The 22,655-nt window shown below is 59.2% G+C and overlaps 1 protein-coding gene across 4 annotated transcripts in view; it reads left to right on the forward strand.

The window, feature by feature from the left end:
- Positions 1-22,655, forward strand: part of COBL (cordon-bleu WH2 repeat protein) — a 100,459-nt gene that overhangs the window by 60,269 nt on the left and 17,535 nt on the right. For 3 of the 4 annotated variants that reach the window (XR_013996584.1, XM_081102160.1, XM_081102159.1), the window contains exons 9-10: positions 7,464-7,587; positions 10,806-10,976. Coding sequence is in view for 3 of the 4 variants with exons in the window: in XM_081102160.1 (XP_080958286.1) it covers positions 7,464-7,587; positions 10,806-10,976 (295 nt within the window). In the remaining variant the exon portion in view is untranslated. The remainder of the gene's footprint in view (positions 1-7,463; positions 7,588-10,805; positions 10,977-22,655) is intronic. The other variant, XM_081102161.1, reaches the window with a different exon arrangement.

The following is a 22,655-nucleotide window of genomic DNA, read 5'->3' on the forward strand; positions in this document are numbered from 1 at the left end:
CTCCCGTGGACCGTCCAGCTGGGAGTGACACGTTACACGCGTGAGGGCACTGCCTGCCGGGTCACTGTTTCCACGCTGGCGCGGCATCACAGTCGCCCCAGGGCCTTGTTGGCACACATTTTCCTGGGCTCCACGCTGAGGGGTCAGGGGCCAGGGGTCAGAGGCCTGAGAATTTGTAGTCAGCAGGTCCCCAGGTGAACCCCACTTTGAGAACCACCCCTCCAGACCACTCCCTCCCTGCTCTGAATGCGGGCCCATCACAGGGAGAGAAGGTCTGCTCCGTGTAAAGATTTTCCAAGTTCTAGATCAGCGGTTCTTAACCTTCTGGCCCTTTAAATACAGTTCCTCATGTGGTGACCCAACCATACAATTATTTTCGTTGCTACTTCCTAACTGTCATGTTGCTACTGTTATGAATCGTCATGTAAATATCTGATATGCAGGATGGTCTGAGGCGACCCCTGTGAAAGGGTCATTTGGCCGCCAAAGGGGTCACAACCCACAGGTTGAGAACCGCTGCTCTAGAGAATTTCCTCCGCAGAAAAGTCACCTGAGCCCAGCTGGCGGGGCTCAGTGGTTGAGCATCGACCTAGGAACCAGGAGGTCATGGTTCAATTCCTGGTCAGGGCACAGGCCCAGGTTGCAGGCTCCATCCCCTGTAGGGGGTGTGCAGGAGGCAGCCGGTCCATGATTCTCTCTCCTCATTGATGTTTCTATCTCTCTCTTCCTCTCCCTTCCTCTCTGAAATCAACAAAAATATGTATATATATATATGGCTAATATGCTAAGTGTCCTTCCCTCCATCTGGGTAATGACGTCACGTAGCAACGCCCGGCTTCCTCTCCCTAGCAACTGGCCTCCTTGCAGTTTCTTCATAGCCAGGTGCAGACATTTCACACTGTAACCAGATGTCTGTGAAGCGTTTTCCCGTGCCTCGTCTCATCTGATCCTCACAGAAGTCCTGGAGTAAGTAGATAGGAGACTTGGTGGAATCCTGTTTTCTTTTAATTGGCTGGAAAACGGAGATTTAGAAAGCTTAGAAACTTGCCCCGACTGAACAGAAGGAAGAAATGGTGAACCTTGAAAGTGACTTCAGGTTTTCTCACTGCACAGAATATAGTCAGACACGGCTGCCGTTAAATATTTCACCTTTTGTTCTCCCTGCGTGATCTATAATAATAATCTGCTTCGTGTTGATATTTACTGCTGTGTTGCTGACAGTTACCTGAAAGAGAAGTTGGGGTGCTTCACTGGGCTGGAAAAAGTTTAGCTACATGAGAAAGCAGGTCTAATTAAGCAAGTTTATTCTATGTCTGTAAAAGGCTAAGCTGACTCGCCCATGTGTGATACATGTAAAGCTCTCCTGGTGCCCATCGCACGCGTGTGTTTGGATCTGTCATTGTCGATCGTGAATTTGATGGACACTTCTGTTATAGAGAGGACAAACAGCGATATTAAAATGTTTCTTCTAATTAATTTCCTTCCACTGTGCACGACTCCATGCACCAGGCTCTAGTATTAAATAAAGCGAAGGCGCGGCCCCAGCAATGGCTCCATTCTTGCTGTGTTTTAGGCATCGTGTGAGACCTTATATATGTCATCTCACCTAAGTCCCTCTTCCCAGCGTGCTCATGACGTAGGCGCTGCCCTTACCTTCCTCACACCCAGGGCAGCACCAGGCTTGCCAGGAAGAGAGGGCACGGCTGCCGGGCCCCCCCCTGCAGGCAGCTCTGGTGCCTGGTGCCTGGGATCAGAGGGAGCCAGTGGCCAGCAGGTGGCGCTGTGCAATCTGGGACACAGACAGGGTCCAGCCTGCACTGTGCATCCTGTGCACCTGTGCAGGAGAAGGTGTGGTGAGGCGGGCACCTGTGCAGGTGCAGGTGGGAGCATGTGCATGTGGGAGCCTGTGCAGGTGCAGGTGGGAGTGTGTGCAGGTGCAGGTGGGAGCCTGTGCAGGTGCAGGTGGGAGTGTGTGCAGGTGCAGGTGGGAGCATGTGCAGGTGGGAGCCTGTGCAGGTGCAGGTGGGAGTGTGTGCAGGTGCAGGCAGGTGCATGTGTACAGGAGAAGGTGGGAGCGTGTGCAGGTGTAGGCGGGAGTGTGTGCAGGTGCAGGTGGGAGTGTGTGCGGGTGCAGGGGGAGCATGTGCAGGTGGGAGCCTGTGCAGGTGCAGGGGGAGCGTGTGCAGGTGCAGGGGGAGCATGTGCAGGTGGGAGCCTGTGCAGGTGCTGGTGGGAGTGTGTGCAGGTGCAGGCAGGTGCATGTGTACAGGAGAAGGTGGGAGAGTGTGCAGGTGTAGGCGGGAGTGTGTGCAGGTGGGAGTGTGTGCGGGTGCAGGGGGAGCATGTGCAGGTGGGAGCCTGTGCAGGTGCAGGGGGAGCGTGTGCAGGTGCAGGGGGAGCGTGTGCAGGTGCAGGTGGGAGCATGTGTGCAGGAGAAGGTGGTAGCGTGTGCAGGTGTAGGCGGGAGTGTGTGCAGGTGCAGGGGGAGCGTGTGCGGGTGCAGGCGGGAGCGTGTGCAGGTGCAGGGGGAGCGTGTGCGGGTGCAGGCTGGAGCGTGTGCGGGTGCAGGGGGAGCGGGTGCAGGTGCAGGGGGAGCGTGTGCGGTGCAGGGGGAGCGTGTGCAGTGCAGGGGGAGCGTGTGCAGGTGTGTACCACCCCTGCTGCAGGGTCTGCGTGCGGAGATTCTCAGGTGGAGAGAGCGTGTGCAGTGGATGACGTCGCTCGTGTACCGTCCTTGGCAGGGAGGTCACGTGTGTGCTGTGGGAGGTCACATGTGTGCTATGGGAGGTCACGTGTGTGCTATGGGAGGTCACGTGTGTGCTATGGGAGACTGGAGCTTACGTTCTAAATATCTTGGAGGACAAACAGGCTCGCGGTCGGTGGCGCTTGGGAGGCCGTTCTCGTGCTACAGGCTCCCGGCGCCTCTCCGCCGCCCCGTCTGCCGGTCGGGGAGGAAACTGCAGCGGGAGCACCTGGCAGAGCCCCATGGGACCAGGCTGCTCCTCCCCTGACCTCTGTCAGAAAACAAGGCCACCGGAGCCCGTGCCAGGAGGTGCCCGTCCTCTGGGCAGCCCTGTTCTCTGGGAGCAACTACTGAGCCGACAGCTGCTCCCATCGGGGCCGGTGTGGAAGGTCCATCCACTCGGCAGGTCGGACCCCGGGGCTCAGCCTCGGGCAGCGGGAGCCTGGCCCTCACTGCGGGTGCAGCCACCCTCTGGGCACCGCTGCCGGATGCTCAGCGGGGGCTGCCTGTTTGGAGCTGCCTCCTGCATGTTTCGGCTCCGCCCGATGCCCACACACCTGCTCATCTGCCCCCACAGTTGCTCCTGGACTGCCCGGGTCTTGGCAGAGGCGCAGGGCAAACCCAGCGACGAGCTGCGTGCGTGGTCTTGGACCCCGCCGAGCTGCCTTTGCGTCCGCGTTGTAAACAATACCGATGTCACTTCACCTTCAAATGTTCCAGATTGGCCCTGCCAGTGTGGCTCAGTGGATAGAGCATCGTCTGCAGACTGCAGAGTCCTGGGTTCGATTCCGGTCAAGGGCACATACCTCAGTTGCAGGCTAGATCCCCGGCCCTGGTTGGGGCGCGTGTGGGAGGCAACTAATTGATGTGTCTCTCTCACATCGATGTTTTTCTCTGTCTCTCCCCCTCCCTTCCACTCTCTAAAAATCAATGGAAAAATATAAAAATATCTCAAGTGAGGATTAACAACAACAAAAAAGAAAGTCTGCCTGCTTAGTCAATAAACAAAATGCGGGGCGGGGGGGGGGGGGTGGGGGGGGGCAGTGAGTCACAGATTTGCATGAATTCCTTTTGCCACCAACAGCCAAGAACAGGTCTTATTTACATCCCAAAATATGCAAAAGCAAAGGGGAGACTCCCCGGGGAGCAGCGCAAAGGCTGCAGGAAGGGGAGGGCCCAGGAGGTCTGGGGAGCGACTTCCTTTGCCAACACCAACTGCCTGGACGGCTCCACGCGGAGCCTGTGAAAACATCCCAGGCGAGGAACCCCTCGGGTGCAGATAACGGGGTGGCCCCAGGCGATGCTGGGGGCACAGGAAACGCCTGTGTTCCTCGTTTCCCACCCACCGTTTTGCTGGAGCGCCCCGCTCCCCCTCCCCCCCCCCACACACACACACTTGCAGTCGGAGCAGCGTGTGTTTGAGGATTAGCTGCCTCTTATTTCTCGCGTCCTTCCGGTGCCTGACCTTTACGAGGCCCTCGGATAAACTCGGGATGAAATCCCGCTCGCCGCCTCCCTGCGCCTGGGACGCCATGAGCGGGCTGCGCTGTGCAAACATCCCCGGCTCGTCGCCGCCAGGCGGCCTCTGCCCTTTCGGTCTCGCCCACTAGTCACGTCCGCGCACTGCTCGCTGCAAAGGGCACCTCGGAGAGGGGGTGTCGTCTACCTTTTCCTTTGCTTCCTCACAGCCAGGGATTTTCATGATTCTTTCCAATCCCCTCGGTCATCAACCGTCAGGTAAAGAGGGCTTAAGAACAGCAGTGGAGCCCAGCGGCCCGGCTCAGGGTTGAATGTCGATGTAGTAACCAGGAGGTCATGGTTCGATTCCCGGTCGGGGCACAGGCCCGGGTGGCGGGCTGGATCCCCAGTGTGGGGCGTGCAGGAGGCAGCCGATCCGTGATTCTCTCTCATCGTTGATGTTTCTCTCTCTCTCCCTCTCCCTTCCTCTCTGAAATCAATAAAAAATGTATTTTTTTTAAAAAGAAAAAAACCCGGTTAGCTTTATAGTCTAACTTTTTGTCGTGTATCAGGTGAAAGACAAGCAGAGCGATCCTGTTTCTCTGTTGACACTTTTCCTCTTTTCCTCCTGTGTGTCCGATGGCAGTGGACGTCGCGCTGGTTTCTGCAGCGCGGGCTCCGCACCGGCTCCCGTCTGTCTGGTGACGGCCGATGTGGCGAATGTCCCCGTACAGTCGTGGCTCTTGAGGGAGCCGGACAGACGCCGCCGAGGTCGGCCGTGCTGTGTCCGCATTGCCCCCTTCCCGCAGGAAAAGTCCTTAACAGGGAACATGAAATGCTGGGAACGCGGAAGCCGATGGATTCCGTGTGGAGGAAGGAGAATGGCTTCGACTCGGAAGGGACTCGCTTTGTGGAGTAGCCACGCAGCCAGAGAAAGTGTCTCTTTTTGGTCCCAAACCCATTGTTCTCGGTGGACAGAATGACCACAAAGGCGGCGCACTGTCCTCTGTGGGTTTCTGTTTGGCCTTTCGTGTCTGCGCAGGAACGGAGTGTGAAGGACCCCTTGAGTCATTCTACCCCGTGCAGCGGGGGGCAGTGAATCTCCCCGTCCCCGAAGGGTGCGTAGGAGGAGACGGGACAGCAGTGCGCAGGCGGGCTCTCGGGGGAGCTCTAGAAATACCGGAGCGGGGTTCCCCGCAGCGCTCGCTTCCGTGGCGCCGTCCCCGGGGCTGGCAGCACGGCAGGCGGATCAGGTCTTCAGCACGTGAGGGGCTCCTGCCTTATCTCCTGCCGAGGTTCTGAGCACAGCAGGTTGGACCCGACGCCATCGGTGGTTCCGTGCTTTAAGGGAAAGGAGGTCATAACATATCAGTTTCTCCAAAGGCTGATGGACATAAACAAGGGGGCAATGAATGGAATGCTCTCTCTTTCTTTCTCTTTTGCTCTCGCTCTCTTTCTCTCAGATCAATAGAAAACATGTCCTCAGGTGACGATTGTTAAAAAACAACAAAAAACTGAGTAGAGGGAAAAGAATTTCAAGGAAATTCAGTCAGAGAACAAATCAGTGATCAAGTTCAGAGAAAACAGAAAAGCAATTCAGGAAGAAAATGTAGGCAACAGACACATGCATGAAGACAGCTTGTTTACATAATGATAATATCTGTTGCAACAATCTATATATATAAAAGGCTAATATGCTAAGTGTCCCACCACCCGTACGACCGGTCGCTGTGATGCGCACTGACCACCAGGGGGCAGACGCTCAATGCAGGAGCTGCCGAGCTGCAGTGACTAGGCAGCGGCGGTTCTTGGGTGACACACCCTGAAACCAGAGAGGAGGGAGCCCGACTCCTCTCGGGGCCGTGCGATTCCACCTTCGGCCGTGGGTTATGTTGTTGCTGGGGCTCTGTCGGCCCCGAATCTGGTTACTGCACACCTGCGTTTGTGTTCCACACCCTGTATGACAGCAACTTTGCAGAGTGCCCTCTCGCACTCCGGACCCCTCACTCCACAGACGCCCTTCAAGCCGCAAGCCACGGCGCCACCCCAGGTGCTGCCGGCCGGCCGGGGAGGGGCCATGGGGGGTTGGCTCCAGGGCGTGTCAAGCCCATCAGTCCTGGTCCCACCCTACCAGCTACCTTCTAATTAATTTCCTTTCAATGTGCATGAACCCATGCCCCTGTCATTGGTACATGGATCACTAAATTGTGAATTTAAACCTCGTGCTGTAGTTTTTAAAAGATTGGGGTTGGGGATGGTGTGTGGGTGTTTTTGTCTACGTCTGTGTGTGTCTCAAAGAGCTAAATCCTCACCTGCAGCAGGAAACAGTCAGGAAATAGCCGAATACACTTACTACTTATGAAAATAGAGTGGATTTTAAAGGAACAGAGTTTGAAGGGGTGGGGGCCGGAGCCTGGCCTGTGGGCAAGGGACTGCTGGTTAGAGCGGAGCTTTGAGGAACTTTCTTATGTCCCTGTTTTACATAAAACAGATTATAGAGTTTTAAAGGTCCAAGAGGTGGTTATAACGATTGTAGAAGAAAAAATATGATTTTTAAAATAAAAACTGAAGACCAGGAAAATGTATGCCGACTGTTAAACAGTGTTAATGAAGGGGTTTTTTTTCTTCCTTTGGCTTATATAATTTTTGAAATTTGAAATTGGCCCAGCTGGTGTGGCTCAGCGGTTGAGTGTCAGCTAACCAGGAGGTCACAGTTCCATTCCGGTCAGGGGCACGTGCCTGGGGTGCGGGCTCGATCCCCCGTGGGGGGCGTGCAGGAGGCGGCCGATCCATGATTCTCTCTTGTCATTGATGTTTCTCTCTCTCTCTCTCTCTCCCTCTCCCTTCCTCTCTGAAATCAATAAACATATTCTTAAATAAAAAATAAAGTTTGAAGTCGCTGGGTGTCACTCGTTGCTTCGGCCGCGGGCACCACCGGGCAGCGCTGGCGCAGGCTCTGGAGGGGCAGTTTTCCTTGGCCCCTGACGGAGGGCGAGGAGCCCTTTCTCATCGCTGTGCTGAGACGTCACCCCACGTCTGGCTTTGTCAGGCGTCCCTGTAAGAGATGGGCACAGGCCCGAGCGCAGAGGGGTCTTGGGGGGCGTCTGTGAGCTTCCCTGGCCACCCCAAGGCCCCTCCTGGGGACACGGCAGCCTGCACTGCCCTCCCGGGGACACCGTGGCCCACAAGCAGGCTCCCCCCACGGGCACCCCAGGCTCCGTGCCGGCCAGGGCCGCCCTGACACTGTCCTTTGTGCCCCCAGATGTCCCTGGGCTCCCAGATGGACCTGCAGAGGAAGAAGAGGCGGGCACCGGCGCCCCCGCCGCCCAGCCCCCTGGTGCCCCTGCGCGCGGAGGACCGCGAGGAGAACAGGAAGAGCGCGATGGGTGAGTGAGCCCGCCGCGCGCCGGCTGTGCCCGCACCTGTGCACCCGCATCCCGGGGCCCTAACCCACGGCCGCCCCCTCGCGCGGCCCTAACACGGGACACGAGCGCTAATGCGAGGATGCTGGGAAATAAACAGTCTGGAGTGGACGTGTGTGTGTGTGCAAGCTAACAGGCGTGTGTGCAAGCTAACAGGCATGTGTGCAAGCAAACAGGCGTGTGTGCAAGCTAACAGGCGTGTGTGCGAGCTAACAGGCGTGGGTGCAAGCTAACAGGCGTGTGTGCAAGCAAACAGGCGTGTGTGCGAGCTAACAGGCGTGTGTGCGAGCTAACAGGCGTGTGTGCCGTGCGGAAGGCGGGATGGTGGGCAGGCCGAGGCTAGGTGAGGACTCGGTGACAGTGGGCAGTGACCCGTGTTCTGCGGAAGGAAGGCGTGTTCTCAGGGTGACGTGCAGGCCGGGTGCTGAGAAATCAGATCTCGGGTGACAGCAGTTCAGTCATACACCTTGCGTGACACTGTCCCCACGGACACACCTTTCCACAGGCAGCAAAGAGCCTGACAGTTGAGGAAGCAGAGCCCAGAGGAAGGGGGTGAATCAGAGCCCTGTGAGGTCACGCACCCGCCCGCGCGGGACGGGGCGTGGAGAGAGCGACGGGGTCCCTGCGCGGCGGGCGGTGCGTTTATTCCCGCGCCGCCCGGGTTGACGTTCCCTCCGTGGGGAGCGGAGTGGGCTGGGGCGGGTGCCTGGCGCCCCGGCTGCAGGTGCAGGGAGCCCCAAGAGGCTGTCAGGTGGCCCCTCGGTGCCGCCTCGCTCCCCGGTCACCCTCACAATTTGCCTTTGACCGCGGGGAACAGTCTCCTGGGACAAGTGGCCATTGTCCGCGTGCGAGGCGGACGCGGGCGCCTTGGCGGGGTGTCAGCGCCCCCTGAATGCCCCTCTGTGCGAGGCTGGGCCTGCCGCGCCTGGGAATCGCGCTCCGAAGGAGCAGTGGCCTGTATTTCATGTCCGTTCATCCTCTTTCCCAAAGGAAACTACTGTCCGATTTAAAGAGAACATGTTCAGTAGCTCATTAAAGAAACCTCCAGCCTTCCCACCCCACCCCCCACGCTGCCTTTTCCTGAAGGGATGGCAACCTCGATTTAGTTATTTATTTTACATAAACTTTTATTGGTTTCAGAGAGGAAGGGAGAGGGAGAGAAGAAAATCAGTGATGAGAGAGAATCATTGATCGGCTGCCTCCTGCACACCCCACACTGGGGATCGAGCCTGCAACCCAGGCCTGTGCCCTGACTGGGAATCAAACCCTGACCTCCTGGTTCATAGGTTGATGCTCAACCACTGAACCACGCCACCCGGGCTCGAGAATGGGCACCTTCGATGGGGGCAGTGATGGGTAGATACGGGCAAGTCCATTTCCTCACGTATAAAGAGCTGTAACCAGGAGCAGGCCAGATAGGCTTGTCTCTTGATAAAGAAATGATGCTTCGTGTTTTCACCAACAATTGGATCAGGAGCATGAAGAGTCTAACCCAGCCGTGGGCAAACTACGGCCCGCGGGCCGGATCTGGCCCGTTTGAAATGAATAAAACTAAAAAAAAAAAAGACCGTACCCTTTTATGTAATGATGTTTACTTTGAATTTATATTAGTTCACACAAACACTCCACCCATGCTTTTGTTCTGGCCCTCCGGTCCAGTTTAAGAACCCACTGTGGCCCTCGAGTCAGAAAGCTTGCCCACCCCTGGTCTAGACTCTAGCGCGTGAGGAAAGCATTTTGAGGACGTGATGAAGCGGGACCTGTGACAGGAAGCGTCCACACCGTGTGCTAGGCTGAGTCGTTGGCTTAGAAACTGTCATGACCAGGAGGGAGTCATTCTCGTGAGACGTGTGGGTGGCTCCCGATGGATAGCAGCGACGGGCTGTGGTGATGCCCCGAGAGGCGGCCCTTCGCAGCGGGGCCCGGATGGCTGCCGGTGGCGCAGGGGCGGAGACCGTGGCTGAGAGCAGGCGAGGGGTGTGGAGAGGCCGCAGCAGGGCACTGAGCCACCTGCGAGCCAGGCACGCTCGCAGGAATAAAACGAGGGGCTCTGACCTGGACGGAGATGTCGGGGCTTTAGGAATGGTTTCAAGCCCAGCGTTTAAAAGGTAGCCGCGCTGCTGGAGACCGGTTACCCCTGGGCAGGACCCGCCGCACTGGGCCGCAGGGGGTGCCCGGGCCCGTGCAGTGTCCGAGCCGGAGTGAGGGCATGTGGTGCCGACTGAGGTTAAACTCGGGACAGGGTTTGGTTAGACTTGGTACCAGGTGTGGTTGCCTTTGGTTCTAGATGGAGTTGCTTTGGTGCTGAGTGAGGTTGGATTCCGTTCTGGGTGTGATTGGGTTTGGTGCTGAGTGAGACTGGATTTGATGAGGGTGTGGTTGGATATGGTGAGGGTGAGGTTGGATTTGGTGAGGGGTGTGGTTGGATATGGTGAGGGGAGTTCCAGTTAGATATAATGAGGGGAGTGGTTGGATTTGGTGAGGGGTGTGGTTGGATTTGGTGAGGGGTGTGGTTGGATTTGGTGAGGGGTGTGATTGGATTTGGTGAGGGGTGTGATTGGATTCGGTGAGGGGTGTGATTGGATTTGGTGAGGGGTGTGGTTGGATTCGGTAAGGGGTGAGGTTGGATTTGGTAAGGGGTGAGGTTGGATTTGGTAAGGGGTGTGATTGGATTTGGTGAGGGGTGAGGTTGGATTTGGTAAGGGGTGTGATTGGATTTGGTGAGGGGTGTGGTTGGATTTGGTAAGGAGTGTGATTGGATTCGGTAAGGGGTGTGATTGGATTTGGTGAGGGGTGTGATTGGATTTGGTAAGGGGTGAGGTTGGATTTGGTAAGGGGTGAGGTTGGATTTGGTAAGGGGTGAGGTTGGATTTGGTAAGGGGTGAGGTTGGATTTGGTAAGGGGTGAGGTTGGATTCGGTAAGGGGTGTGATTGGATTCGGTAAGGGGTGTGGTTGGATTCGGTAAGGGGTGAGGTTGGATTTGGTAAGGGGTGAGGTTGGATTTGGTAAGGGGTGAGGTTGGATTCGGTAAGGGGTGTGATTGGATTTGGTGAGGGGTGTGGTTGGATTCGGTAAGGGGTGAGGTTGGATTTGGTGAGGGGAGTGGTGGCACAGCGCCCCCTGTTGGCAGGCGGGGAGCCTCTGTCTTGACCTCTGAATAACCCTCCTTGATCCCGTGTAGGTGGTGGACGGCAGGTGCCACAAAAGCCTCCGAGAGGCACGGCTCGGGGGCCTCCCCAGTTAGTGCTGCCCCCGCCCCCTCCCTACCCTCCTCCCGACACGGACGTGGCCGAGCCCCTCGGCTCCCCCGGGGAAGGCGCTGCTCCCGAGGCCGCGGACCCGCGACCCACACGTACGTGCCCCCCCCCCCCCCCCCCCGTGCCCTGACCGCCACCTCTGGTGCCTGTGTCGCTGCCTCCACGCCTCCCGCTCCTCCTGGTGTCTGTGCCTCTCCTCTCCTCCCTTCCCAGCGCTCCAGGCGGTGCGTCCCGCGCCAGCGAGGGCCGTGTGCGGCCCAGAAAGCGGTTTGACCCATTGGTCGCTCAGGTGGTGGTCAGGCTTCGGCCGGCGTGGTGCCGTATGGGGGGGACAGCTAGTGCTCCTCGAATTAGAACCAACCTCAGACTGGCAGCCATCGCAGCCCCAGCGCCGCCCAGCACAGCCCTGCAGCTGGGAGCGCCCTCGGCCGGGGGCCGGGGGCCGGGGGCCATGGTCAGCGCTCGGGGGGCCAAGGCATCAGCACCCGGACCCGTGCCCCGTCCTGGCACTCTGCGGCAAGGAGACCGAGGCACCGGGAGGAGGTGTGGGGTGGAGTCCAGCGCGCAGAGCAGAGCTCCGTGGGCGTCTGCCTCGTCCCAGCCTGAGCCGAGCTCTCCTGGGCCCGGGCTCCTCCCGGGCGGGCGGGGCTGAGCTCTGCGTGGAGCAGCCGCCTCCAGGGCAGTTGTCACGCGGGCCCGGCCTCCGCTGCGTCCCAGTCGCTGCCTCGCAGCCCCACCTCCAGGCGTGAGGGGCGCCCACGCAGTGCCCGGAGGAGGGGGCCTCTTGCTTTTTTTCTTAATATGTTTTTGTTGATCTCAGAGAGGAAGGGAGAGGGAGAGAGAGATGGAAACATCCACGATGAGAGAGAATCATGGATCGGCTGCCTCCTGCAGGCCCCACACGGGGGATGGAGCCCACAACCCGGGCCTGTGCCCTGCCCGGGAATGGAACCCTGACCTCCTGGTTCCTAGGTCGGCGCTCAGTCCCTGAGCCACGCCGGCCGGGGAGGGTCTGGGTTCTTGACCATCTTGGTGGCTGAGTGGGTTGGTGAGGTTCTGTCTGACTGTCACTCTTCGGAGCCTGGCATCTCGTTTGCAAGCACTGCCCTGCGGTCGGAAGCACAGCTGGCTCTCTCTCGGAGCGAGCTCGCAGGAGACAGGACGCACCGTTCGCTCGCGTGTGGGAGCCACGTGGCCGGAGGTCAGGGCGCGCGCTCCGCCGTCACGGGCAGGACTGAGCTCCTGGGCCCGATCTCCCTGCGGCGTTGCCTGCTTCCCGGAGGCCGGGGCCAGGCCATGGTGGCGTCCGAGTTGGCAGGCGCGTGTGCACGGTGGGAGGAGGGGGACCAAGCCCCGTGACCGCTCAGAGCCGTGGCGCGGCCGTTGCCGTGAGCGGGCCTTTGGTGGCGTGTTTGAGCGTGATTGTGGGACAGTGGGACAGTGGTCCCCGGCTCCTTGCTCTGTAGCCTTGTCGTTTCGTATTAATAAGCTTTCACATTAACCTCCGACACGTGGCCGCGCACACAGCAGCCGCGTGGGCACGTCTGAACCCATGTACTTGCACCGGTTTCTCTTCCTCACGGACTTCCTAACCAGCTTGCTTCCTGCCTGCATTTGATTTTACTTGAACCTTCGCTGTGAAATCAGGAGCATGGAGCCCGTCCTGCTGACTGCATTGATGTGTTTGTTTTCAAGATCCGCAGCACGGGTTGGTTACGTCAGGCTACTAACCAGGCACGTTAGGCTACTAGCCAGTCCTCAGTTACTTACTCCCACGAGGAGGCCCCGGGGGTTAAAGCCAGCGCACACAGAGCCATGCACAGCGCCTCCATTCGCTCTGGGCTTTAAATTAAACCGGCCCTGGACTGTCAGGTTACACCCGACCCCTCGTCCTGCACCAGCCTCAAGCTGCCCGTCTTCTCGTGGCTGCCCATTCCTAGGGTCGTTGCAAGATGGGGCTCGTTTGTTTGTTTTTAAGCCTCACCCAAGGATATTTTTTCATTGACTTTACAGAGAGTGGAAGAGAGGGGGAAAGACAGAGAAACATCGATGGGAGAGAGACACATCGATGGGCTGCCTCCTGCATGAGCCCCAACCAGGGCTCAGGCCAGGGAGGAGCCTGCAACCAAGGTACGTGCCCTTGACCGGAATCGAACCCGGGACCCTTTGGTCTGTAGGCCGACGCTCTATCCACTGAGCCACACCAGCCAGGGTGGTTTTAGAGGGAGCACGGGTCGTTGTCTCCTGTTCTGGGAGGCACGTCGCATTCAGGCAGACGGGTGACAACCAGGCGGCCGATGGCTGATTGTTTTCCATGTGTGAGCAGGCGTCTTCTCCGAGGAACCCAGAGAAACCCTGAAATCAGGCAACCAGAGGAGAGAATCAAACTCTCCATCTTCAGCCAGGAGACAGGGCTTTGCGTTGGCTCCTGTGAGATTAATAATAACAACTCACACCCGGCAGCCTGGCCCGCAGAGCCTGGGAGTGCCTGGGCTCAGCTGGGGGTCCCGCTCCCCGAGGCTTGCCTGTTCCATGAGCAGCCCGCACTGGAGAGGGCACAGGGACCAGCGGGTGCCCTCCAGGTGGCACCCGTCCTTAAGGTCGCCTGCCGTCCTCTAAAATCTGAACCAGATTAAACCCTTGGCCTGTTTCCAAGCCAAGGAGTCCAGCCCGAAGCTGCTCACAGTCCAGTGTGGGGCGTCCCGTTGGTCCCGGCCCCGTGGAGCCCGAGGTGGCGGCCGCCGCGCCAGCCCAGGAGAGCGCTGGGCCCGTCCTGTGCTTAGTCACCGCTTCCTGCCTGTCCCTGCAAGGGAGCCGGCCGCACAGCTGCCCGTTGCCCCGGGAGGGGCTCCAGCCGCCCAGCAGGAAGGGACGGGGCCCACGGGCCTGCTCGTACAGGGAGAGATGGAAGGAGATGGCGACGGTGGGAGCAGAGGCTGCGCCTCCACGGGCGCACCTTCGAGAGCCTGGCACTGAGCTCTCAGCTCCGAGCAGCCAGGACCTGGGACCGGGACAGATGGCTGGGTTTTCGAGGATTTGACAAGCCTGTTGTACTTAGCAAATCACGACCATTATTAAAAAGTAAGTTATGTAAGCTTGCGATTAAATAAACAGTATTAAAAACAAAGGTGACAGCCCTAGGCAGTTAGGCTCAGTGGATAGAGCACCGGCCTGCGGACCAAAGGGTCCTGGGTTCGATTCCGGTTAAGGGCACGTACCTCGGTTGCAGGCTCCTCCCCACCCAGGGCCCTGGTTGGGGCGTGTGCAGGAGGCAACCCATTGATGTGTCTCTCTCACATCGATGTATCTCTCTGTCTTTCCCTCTCTCTTCCACTCTCTAAAAATCAATGGGAAAATACCCGCCGGGGAGGATTAACACATAATTTTAAAAATAACAAAAGAACAAAGATAACAAACACTGATCTTGTCACCGCCTTTCCCTGTGTCTGTGCTCCCGGCCTGAGTTCCGTGTGCTGAGTCCACACGATTCGATGGGACAGAGAACGGCGGGATCCCGCAGCCCAGCCTGCGGCCGCGCCCTCGGCCAGCCCCACCGTCAGCCCCTGGCGCTGGCAGCTGGGGACCGACAGGAGGGAGCATTTACACCATGGAAAGTGGCCACGGTGACAGCCCGCGGCTGCTGCCTCTGCCAGCAAGGACTCGAGGGTTCCCTCTCGAGGGCAGATACTTTTGTCCGACAGCCTGAAGGAGGAGGGCGGTGCGGCCATGTCTGCCGGTCCCGGCCCTTTAGCCCCTCCGCAGACGCGGCCGGAGGAGACGCCGGGGCCACGGCGATGGGCGCAGCGGGGCTCTGTTTGCGCGGCGGACGCCCGGGGCCGAGGCTGCATGCGGAGGGCGGGGTGCCCCGGGCGCGTTCACACTCTGCCCTTTGTCCCCACAGTTTACTGCTGTGCGTCATTCCCTAGTCACGCCAAGCGCTTCTGACGACGCTGCCAGAGCTGCCCTCCGCCTCCACCTCCGCTGTCCTGCCCGATCGCTGTCCCCCCGGAACGGGGCCCTGGGACTCGGGGCGCACTTCCTTTAGGACTTACACTTACACGCATCGCAACAGGCTTTGTTTCCCGGGCCCCCTGGTTCCTGGGAGGCGGCAAAGGCCTTTATGTGTCACTCCTCGGCCGGTGTGTCGGCCTGTCCGAATGTCCCAGGCGCGGGTCCTGCACCCGTTCCTGTGAGAGCCTGGCTTTGCTTTACTTCCGACTCGTTGGCCCCTCTCTTGTTCGCTCTTCGTTGCAGAACATCTCCCCGATTTTCCTTGAAACCAGATTGTGCCCATACGGCGGCTGGCGAGGCCATGTGGGTAGAAGCGTTCTGTCCACCTGGTGAAACAGCACCTCCCCGGGGGCCAGAAATAGCTGTGGGACCCCAACTCGCGGCCGGTACCCGTGTGTCCCAGACACGCAGGGCCCAGTGTCTCTGGGGGTGTCCGGGGCTTTCCCATGAGCCTCTGCCACCGCGCAGGTAGTTCCCGCGAAGAACAGAGAGGAAAGAGAGGTCGCTCCGTTCACTGCGTACCCAGCCGCGTGTCCGTACCCCCCTCCCCCCCCCCCCCCCCCGCGGAGGGCTTGCTGGGGGCAGCCGGTGCCGGCATCAGGGCGTCAGCGTGAACAGCGCGGCCTGCCTGGGTTTACTCCCGGGGCTCCCCCTGGCAAGGAAGACACCACGCCCCATCTGACAGATGCCAGCCTGGGGGCTTGTACCAGGGTGATGAGGCCCCTGGTGTGGCCGCCATGACCCGGACAGGTGTGCTGCCCTGCCCTCTCGGCCCGAGAACCCCGTCCCCCAGGGAGAGGGCGACCCTCGGCCCCCGAGGCAGCAGGGCAGGGGGGAGTCTCCCTGTTGCGCCTCCGGCTGAGGATGGACGACGTGCTGGCTCAGACTCACTTCTGTTTCTGTGCAGAGGCCACTGGGACGGGAGACGCTGTCGTGTTTCTCTCCGATAGAAATGTATCATCTTAACCCTCACCCAGGACATTTTCCCATTGATCTTTAGAGCGCGTGGGAGAGAGAGGGAAAGACAGAGGGAAACATCAATGTGAGAGGAACACACTGATTGGTTGCCTCCGGCACGAGCCCCAACCAAGGCCCGGGATGGAGAGGAGCCTGCAACTGAGGCTCGTGCCTTTGACCGGAATCGAACCCGGGACCCTTCCCTCCGCAGGCCAGCGCTCTATCCACTGAGACACACTGGCCAGACCCAATATATACGTGTGTGTGTGTGTGTGTATTTTTAATGTTACTGCTCAAAGTAAGAAAAAGCATTGGTGTTTTCTCACGCCTGTGACTGTCGCCTGGTGATTGCGGTGAAGACGTTAGCGATGAGGGTGGTGGGAATTCCCGCGGCGGACACCGAATTGACAATAGAGACGGGGAGGCTAGGACTTACAGAGTAGAGCTGCGTATAACCAGCCTAGTGCCCTGTTGGGGGAAGAAAAGAACACACGTCCAGGAACTTAGAGAAATGACAAGGACACAGAGCCAGGGAGAGCGGGCCTGTCTGTCTTCTGCATCGAAATAAAGACCTTTCGTCTGCTGAGTAGGGTCCCTCGCCCTCCAGTCACGAAGGGGGAGTCTGAACAAGGGGCGGTGATGAGTCCCTCACGTTGGGGAAGGCGCCGGGTTTGTGACCCCGGCGTGGAAGGCGGAAGTAGCTCGTGTGTTATCACAGCAGCAAGCGTTGGCGCGGGCGGCCGGTGGTCGAGGGACGAGGGCAGGATGCGGGCTGCAGCTAAGTCAGGAGGGCGGTGCGGTACCACTCCCAGCGATTGGCTAGGAGGCAGAAGGTGTCCTGCAGGAACACGTGGAACTGGGGGTGAGGGTGGGAGCCAGCTCGCAGCAGGGCGTCAGGCCCGGGGCCCTGGCCCATGCGCTGTGGCCGTGGGCGAGACGTGGTTGGGACCCCCCTGGGGTCTCTGTCCCCCGGGTGGGGTGATGCAGGCTGAGTGACACGCTGGGGGTCACACATGCCGAGACACTGTGCTCACTGGGGTCTGAGCCCTCGGGGACCTGACGGGCTCAGTGACACTTCATTTTTGCTCAAAGCCCTTGCGTCTCAGATGTTCTCATTCCCGGCTCCGCCTGTAACCCAGCTCCGTGTGGGTCATTTATCCCCTGATAAGCCGACGCGAGAACGGTCCCTTCTCCGTCACGGTACAGGACCAGCAAGGCCGGAGCCAGCAAGGTGTGGCTCAGTGGATAGAGCGTCGGCCTGCGGACCAGAGGGCCCCGGGTTCGATTCCGGTCAAGGGCACGCACCTCGGCTGCAGGCTCCTCCCCGCCCCTGGTCCAGGTCAGGGCACGAGCAGGAGGCAACTAATCGATGTGTGTCTCTCGCATCGATGTTTCTCTCTGTCTCTCCCTCGGCCACTTCCTCTAAAATCAATGGGAAGGTATCCTCGGGTGAGGACTCACAACAACAGAAGAGCTCACTAGAAGGACACAGATGTGAGGTGGTCCCCGTTTTCTGAGCAGCGAGACCCAAATCCAGCCGCCCGGTGTCTGGCCGGGACCCGGGAGCTCACAGCGGGGCCAAGGCCCAAGGGACGTTAACGCCGCATTACCTTTCAGCTACGATCGGTCGGGTCTGCCTTCTCCCCCTGAGCCCGTGGGCAGGGACACCGGAGGAGCCTGCCGTGGGGAAAGGTGTGCGTCTCAGGTCACAGGGCCGTGGCCCTTTCACGTGGCGATCCTGGCGTTATTTAGTGCACACGAGCGCTCCCCGTCCACACGTGACGCGATCTGGCCACGTCTAGTGCCGTGTGCTCACCGGTGTGGTCTCAGCCCCGGGGGGCGTGTTCGCACATCACACCTGTGTTTGCGACGCTGTCCACTGCTGTGGATTTGGGTCCAAGGCAGGATACTGCTGTTCACAGCGTTCCTAACTCGCGTCACCTGATCCCAGACGTTAGCCCATTTGCAGCCGCACGTTTTTCATCGCAAAACACACTTCCCCCGGTCGGGTAGGCTTGCGTCTTACGAACGCAGGGGAGGCGGAGAGCCCGTCACCGGAATAGTGGGGCGGCTCGAAGCAGCACAGCCAGCTGTCAGTGGTCCGGGATTCATGCCCCCCAGGGCCCTTCCTCTCCTCTCCACTCTCAATAGTCTGTGTGTCCCTATGTGTGCGAGCACATGTGCCCCTCTCTCTGTTTACACAGACATGTATATGTGCATGTGTGTGGTCCTCTGTGTCCACACGTGTGTGCACCTGTGCGTGCATGTGCGGGTATATGCACTCCTGTGTACATGTGTGGTCTGGGTGTTCACACGTGTGTGGTCCTATGAGTGCTTGCACATGTGTGTGCGTATCTGTGTACACGTGTGTATGAGTGTGTGTGTTAACCTCCTTCGTCACCCAACAAACACACACGGAGCAGGAGGGAGACAGAATAGGTAGCTGCGTGCGGTTGCCATGGTGAAGTGACAACAAGCAAACTTCAAGGCTCCAGTGAGGACGCAGGTCCAGGCGTCACCGGGAGGCTCGGCGCCCCCCTCGCCACAGCGACACCTGCCCGGGGAGCTGAGGTTCAGCGTGTCCTCGCTTCCTCCTGTTTATTCTGCCCCCACACGCTCTCTACCACCTCCTCCTCCTCCCGAAGAAAACTGTGAGCGTCTGTGGCTGGGAGGACGCAGCGGAAAAGGCAGAGGGTGGTCCCCACGCGCCTCCGGCTGCGCCCAGTGAGCAAGCAGCTGAGAGCCGGACAGAGCCGCGTGGGGACGAGTGCTGTCCCCGCTCAGTCCGTCCACCAGGGGGCGCCCTGAGCGTCCACCAGGGACCAGCGTCCTGAGAAGGGAAGGCGCTCCTGGCTGCTGCACCCAGGCCTCTCCCCACGGTGGGGGCTGTGCCCTGAGGGCCGGCCCCGCCCACTCTGACCGCAGAGCTGCCTCCAGGCGGAGGGAAAGGCCAGCAGGGCCGTGCGCCCAGACCTCCAACCCGGCCCCTGACCGCAGGGTGAGACGGGACCCGCTGACACGCGCGGTGCCAGCCAGTGAGGCTCTTTGCACATCGGGCCTTTAACCCTCACCGTTTGTCGGGTGGGACGGCGAGCCTCCCACGTGGGTCGGTCTCAGGACCAGCTCAGTGAGCCTGCCTGGGGCGGCTCGGCATGGAGCGTTGGCCGCAGACCGGAGCGTCTGGGTTCGGTTCCCAGGCAAGGGCACACACCTGGGTTGCAGACCCTCCCAGCCAGTCGGGCATGTGTGCAGGAGGCCACTGACCAATGTGTGTCTCATCGATGTCTCTCTCTCTCTCTCTACCCCGTCCCTTCCACTCTCTCTAAAATTCAATGGGAAAAAAATAAATTCTTGGGTGAGGCTTAACCAGAAACACACCGGTGCTGCCCACCTGGTGGGTGCCAGGCGCCGGCGGAGCAGAGTCCGGGGGGGAGGGACGGAGCGGGCAGAGGGCCCCGTGCCGACAGCGCCAGGACTAGCTCTGGGTCTGCACGCGCCTGGCAGAGGCGAGCCCGAGCGGGCCCTGAAGGTGCCGCCTGAGGCCAGCCCAGGAGCCACCGCACCTCACGTCCTCGACCTGGAGCAGGCGGCCTCCCTGCCCCCCCCCCCCCAGCCAGCACTCCGAACCCCGGGACCCCGCGCTCAGCATGGGGAGGTGAGACCAGGGGCAGATGGGGTGAGCGGAGCCGAGGGCCGTCTCCTCGGGCCTCAGGACGCCTGGCTTTGGTTCCGGCCTCGGGGCCAGCAGAGGCCCCCACGCTCGGCCCAGCCTCAATGTGGCTGTTTTTTTTTGTTTTGTTTTGTTTTTTAAGCATTTTATTCTCTAAAGAGTTTTCACTGTTCATTTGCTTAGTAAGCACTTTTTATTTATTTATTTAAAAAAAAAATATATATATATATATTTTTTTTTTTTTAATTGATTTCAGAGTGGGAGAGAGAAACATCCATGATGAGAGAGAATCATGGACCGGCTGTCTCCTACACGCCCCACACTGGGGATCGAGCCCACAACCTGGGCCTGTGCCCGACCGGGAATCGAACCATGAGCTCCTGGTTCATAGGTGGACACCCAACCACTGGGTTCTCCCGCCAGGCTGGGCTTTAGGGCACATCTGTGGTGTGAGCTGCACTTGGGGTAAGAACCCAGTATTTACTGCGAGAGAGAGAGAGAGAGAGAGAGAGAGAGAGAGAGAGAAACAACACATAAAAATCCCTGCTTCAGAGCCTACAGACTGTGGACCCTGAACCCCAGGCCCCAGCGCCTGCCCTGAGATTGCCCAGTTTGGGGAGAGGCGGTGCCGGGGACAGTGGCACCTGCCGCAGACGGGTAACAGGTCAGGACGGCAGTCGCCTCCGTGGGTCCCAGCGCAGTCCCCGGGGTCCTCAGAGCTCGGCCACCTTGTGAGGATGCGATTCTTCCTCTTACAGATGAGGAAGCCCAGGCTGTAGGGGGGGCCTCGCTCGAGGCCACGGGGAACCGGCCCCTGGTTGACATTGGTGCAGAAGGAAGTTGGGAGGAAAACCGGAGTACAGAGGGCGTCCCTAACCGTCACAGGGCAAGTGTCTGGGCTGCTTCACGTGTTTAAGAAATTTCAGCCCGACCCGGTGTGGCTCGGTGATTAGAGTGTCGGACTACGGACGGAAAGGTCCCTGGTTCGATTCCAGTCAAGGTCATGTGTCTTGGTTACAGGCTCGGTCCCATGCAGGAGGCAGCCAGTCCATGTGTCTCTCACATCGATGTTTCTCTGTCTCCCTCCCTCCCTTCCACTCTCTCTAGAAATCAATGGGAAAATATCCTCAGGGGAAGATTAAAAAAGAAAAGGAAAGGAAAGAAATTTTATATTTGTCCTAAAAGCCTCTAAAACAGCGGTTCTCAACCTGTGGGTCACAACCCCTTTGGGGGTCGAACGACCCTTTCACAGGGGTCGCCTAAGACCATTGGAAAACACATATATAATTACATATTGTTTTTGTGATTAATCACTATGCTTTAATTATGTTCAATTTGTAACAATGAAAATCCATCCTGCACATCAGATATTTACATTACGATTCATAACAGTAGCAACATGACAGTTATGAAGTAGCCACGAGAATAATGTTATGGTTGGGTCACCACAGCATGAGGAGCTGCATTAAAGGGTCGCGGCGTTAGGAAGGTTGAGAACCGCTGCTCTAGAACAATAAAGACTAGAGGGGAAAGCAACCAAACGTAAACTGAACACGGGGCTGCGACTCCTCTTTCCAGTGTGTTCCTGGCCTTCTGAGAGAGAGAGAGAGAGAGAGAGAGAGAGGGAGGGAGGGAGAGAGGACTCAGCCCTTGATCCTAAAACTCACAAGACTCCTCCCAGGAAGTCTCGGATGGTGCCGGGGTGGTTGGGGCGTCTCTAACCCAGAGGGACGGAGGGGGGCGGCCATCGATAGGGATGGAGGGCAGGGTGGGCGCTGGCTCCCAAGGGGGTGGGTGCCGCCGAGTCCCTGAGCAGATGCTGGGAACTGAGGCCGGGGCCCAGGCCTCGCCTGCCAGGCTGTTTCGGGTGCCGTTGGGCTTGGCTCAGGCGAGTTCTTTCTGGCCAAGAACACGGAGCTGTTGGGCCCGTGAGTGTGAGTCGGATGGGTGGTTGGCGGAGACGGTGAGTTTCCTGGCTGTGCCGTCTGTGGACCTGGGACCAGGCTGGGACAGTTCTGTACTCGGTTCCGAAAGCGGCGGCCGACGCTGGCCGCCCTGTGGTTCCTGCAGCCGCACGATGGTTTCCACGGCGGCCACGCGGCGAGGAGGGCTCCGGGTGGCCTCGTCCTGTGCCCGCACGGGAATTCTGTCCTGTGCCTGGCACAGTGGCCTTGGCCGTGGCTTTGCTGCGGCAGTTGGGGTGGGGTGGGGGGGAGAGAGGGGTAGTTTCGAAGAGCACAGCACGCAAGCATCCTTGTCACTTAGCTTTTTTCCGCTCACTTTTGATGGCGTTACTTTCCGTGACTTCTAAAATCGTTTGGAACTAAGATCTATAATATATATATTATTGATTTCAGAGAGGAAGGGAGAGGGAAAAGGAGACACATCAATGATGACAGTGAATCATGGATTGGCTGCCTCCTGCACGCCCCCTACAGGGGATTGAGCCCACAACCCCAGCATGTGCCCTGATCAGGAATCAAACCCAGACCTCAGTGGTTCGATGCTCAACCACTGAGCCACGCCGTCCGGGCTAGTATTGTATCTTTTCATAAATATTATAGCTATGTTTTATATGTTAGATCTTCACCCTCCGTGCTGGTCCATCCGTCTCACACATCAGACATTGATACAAGTAATCAGCGAGGCAGGAACTCACACCAGCTCCCATGCCCCTCCCTCCCGTCCTCCCCGTGTCCCCGCCGCCCCTGCAGATGGCACCCGTGGGTCTGCTCCCAGGGCACGTGCCCCTCCGATTCCTGTGTGCCTGCCCTCAGTCCCTCAGGTGAGCGCCCCCAGCACCTGCCCCCCAGCACCCACCCCCAGCACCCGTCCCCCCAGCACCCGTCCTCCCAGCACCTGCCCCCCAGCACCCACTCCCCAAGCACCCACTCCTCCCAGCACCCACTCCCCCCAGCACCAGCTCCCCAGGCATCCACCCCCCCCAGCACCCGTCCCCCCAGCACCAGCTCCCCCAGGCACCCACTCCCCCCAGCATCCACCCCCCAGCACCCGCCCCCCCCCGCACCAGCTCCCCTAGGCACCCACTCCCCCCAGCATCCACCCCCCAACACCCACTGCCCCCAGCACCCACTCCCCCCAGCACCCGCTCCCCCAGGCACCCACTCCCCCCAGC

Source organism: Myotis nattereri (assembly GCF_964212035.1).
Source record: "Myotis nattereri genome assembly, chromosome: 11".
NCBI classification, from domain to species: Eukaryota; Metazoa; Chordata; class Mammalia; order Chiroptera; family Vespertilionidae; genus Myotis; species Myotis nattereri.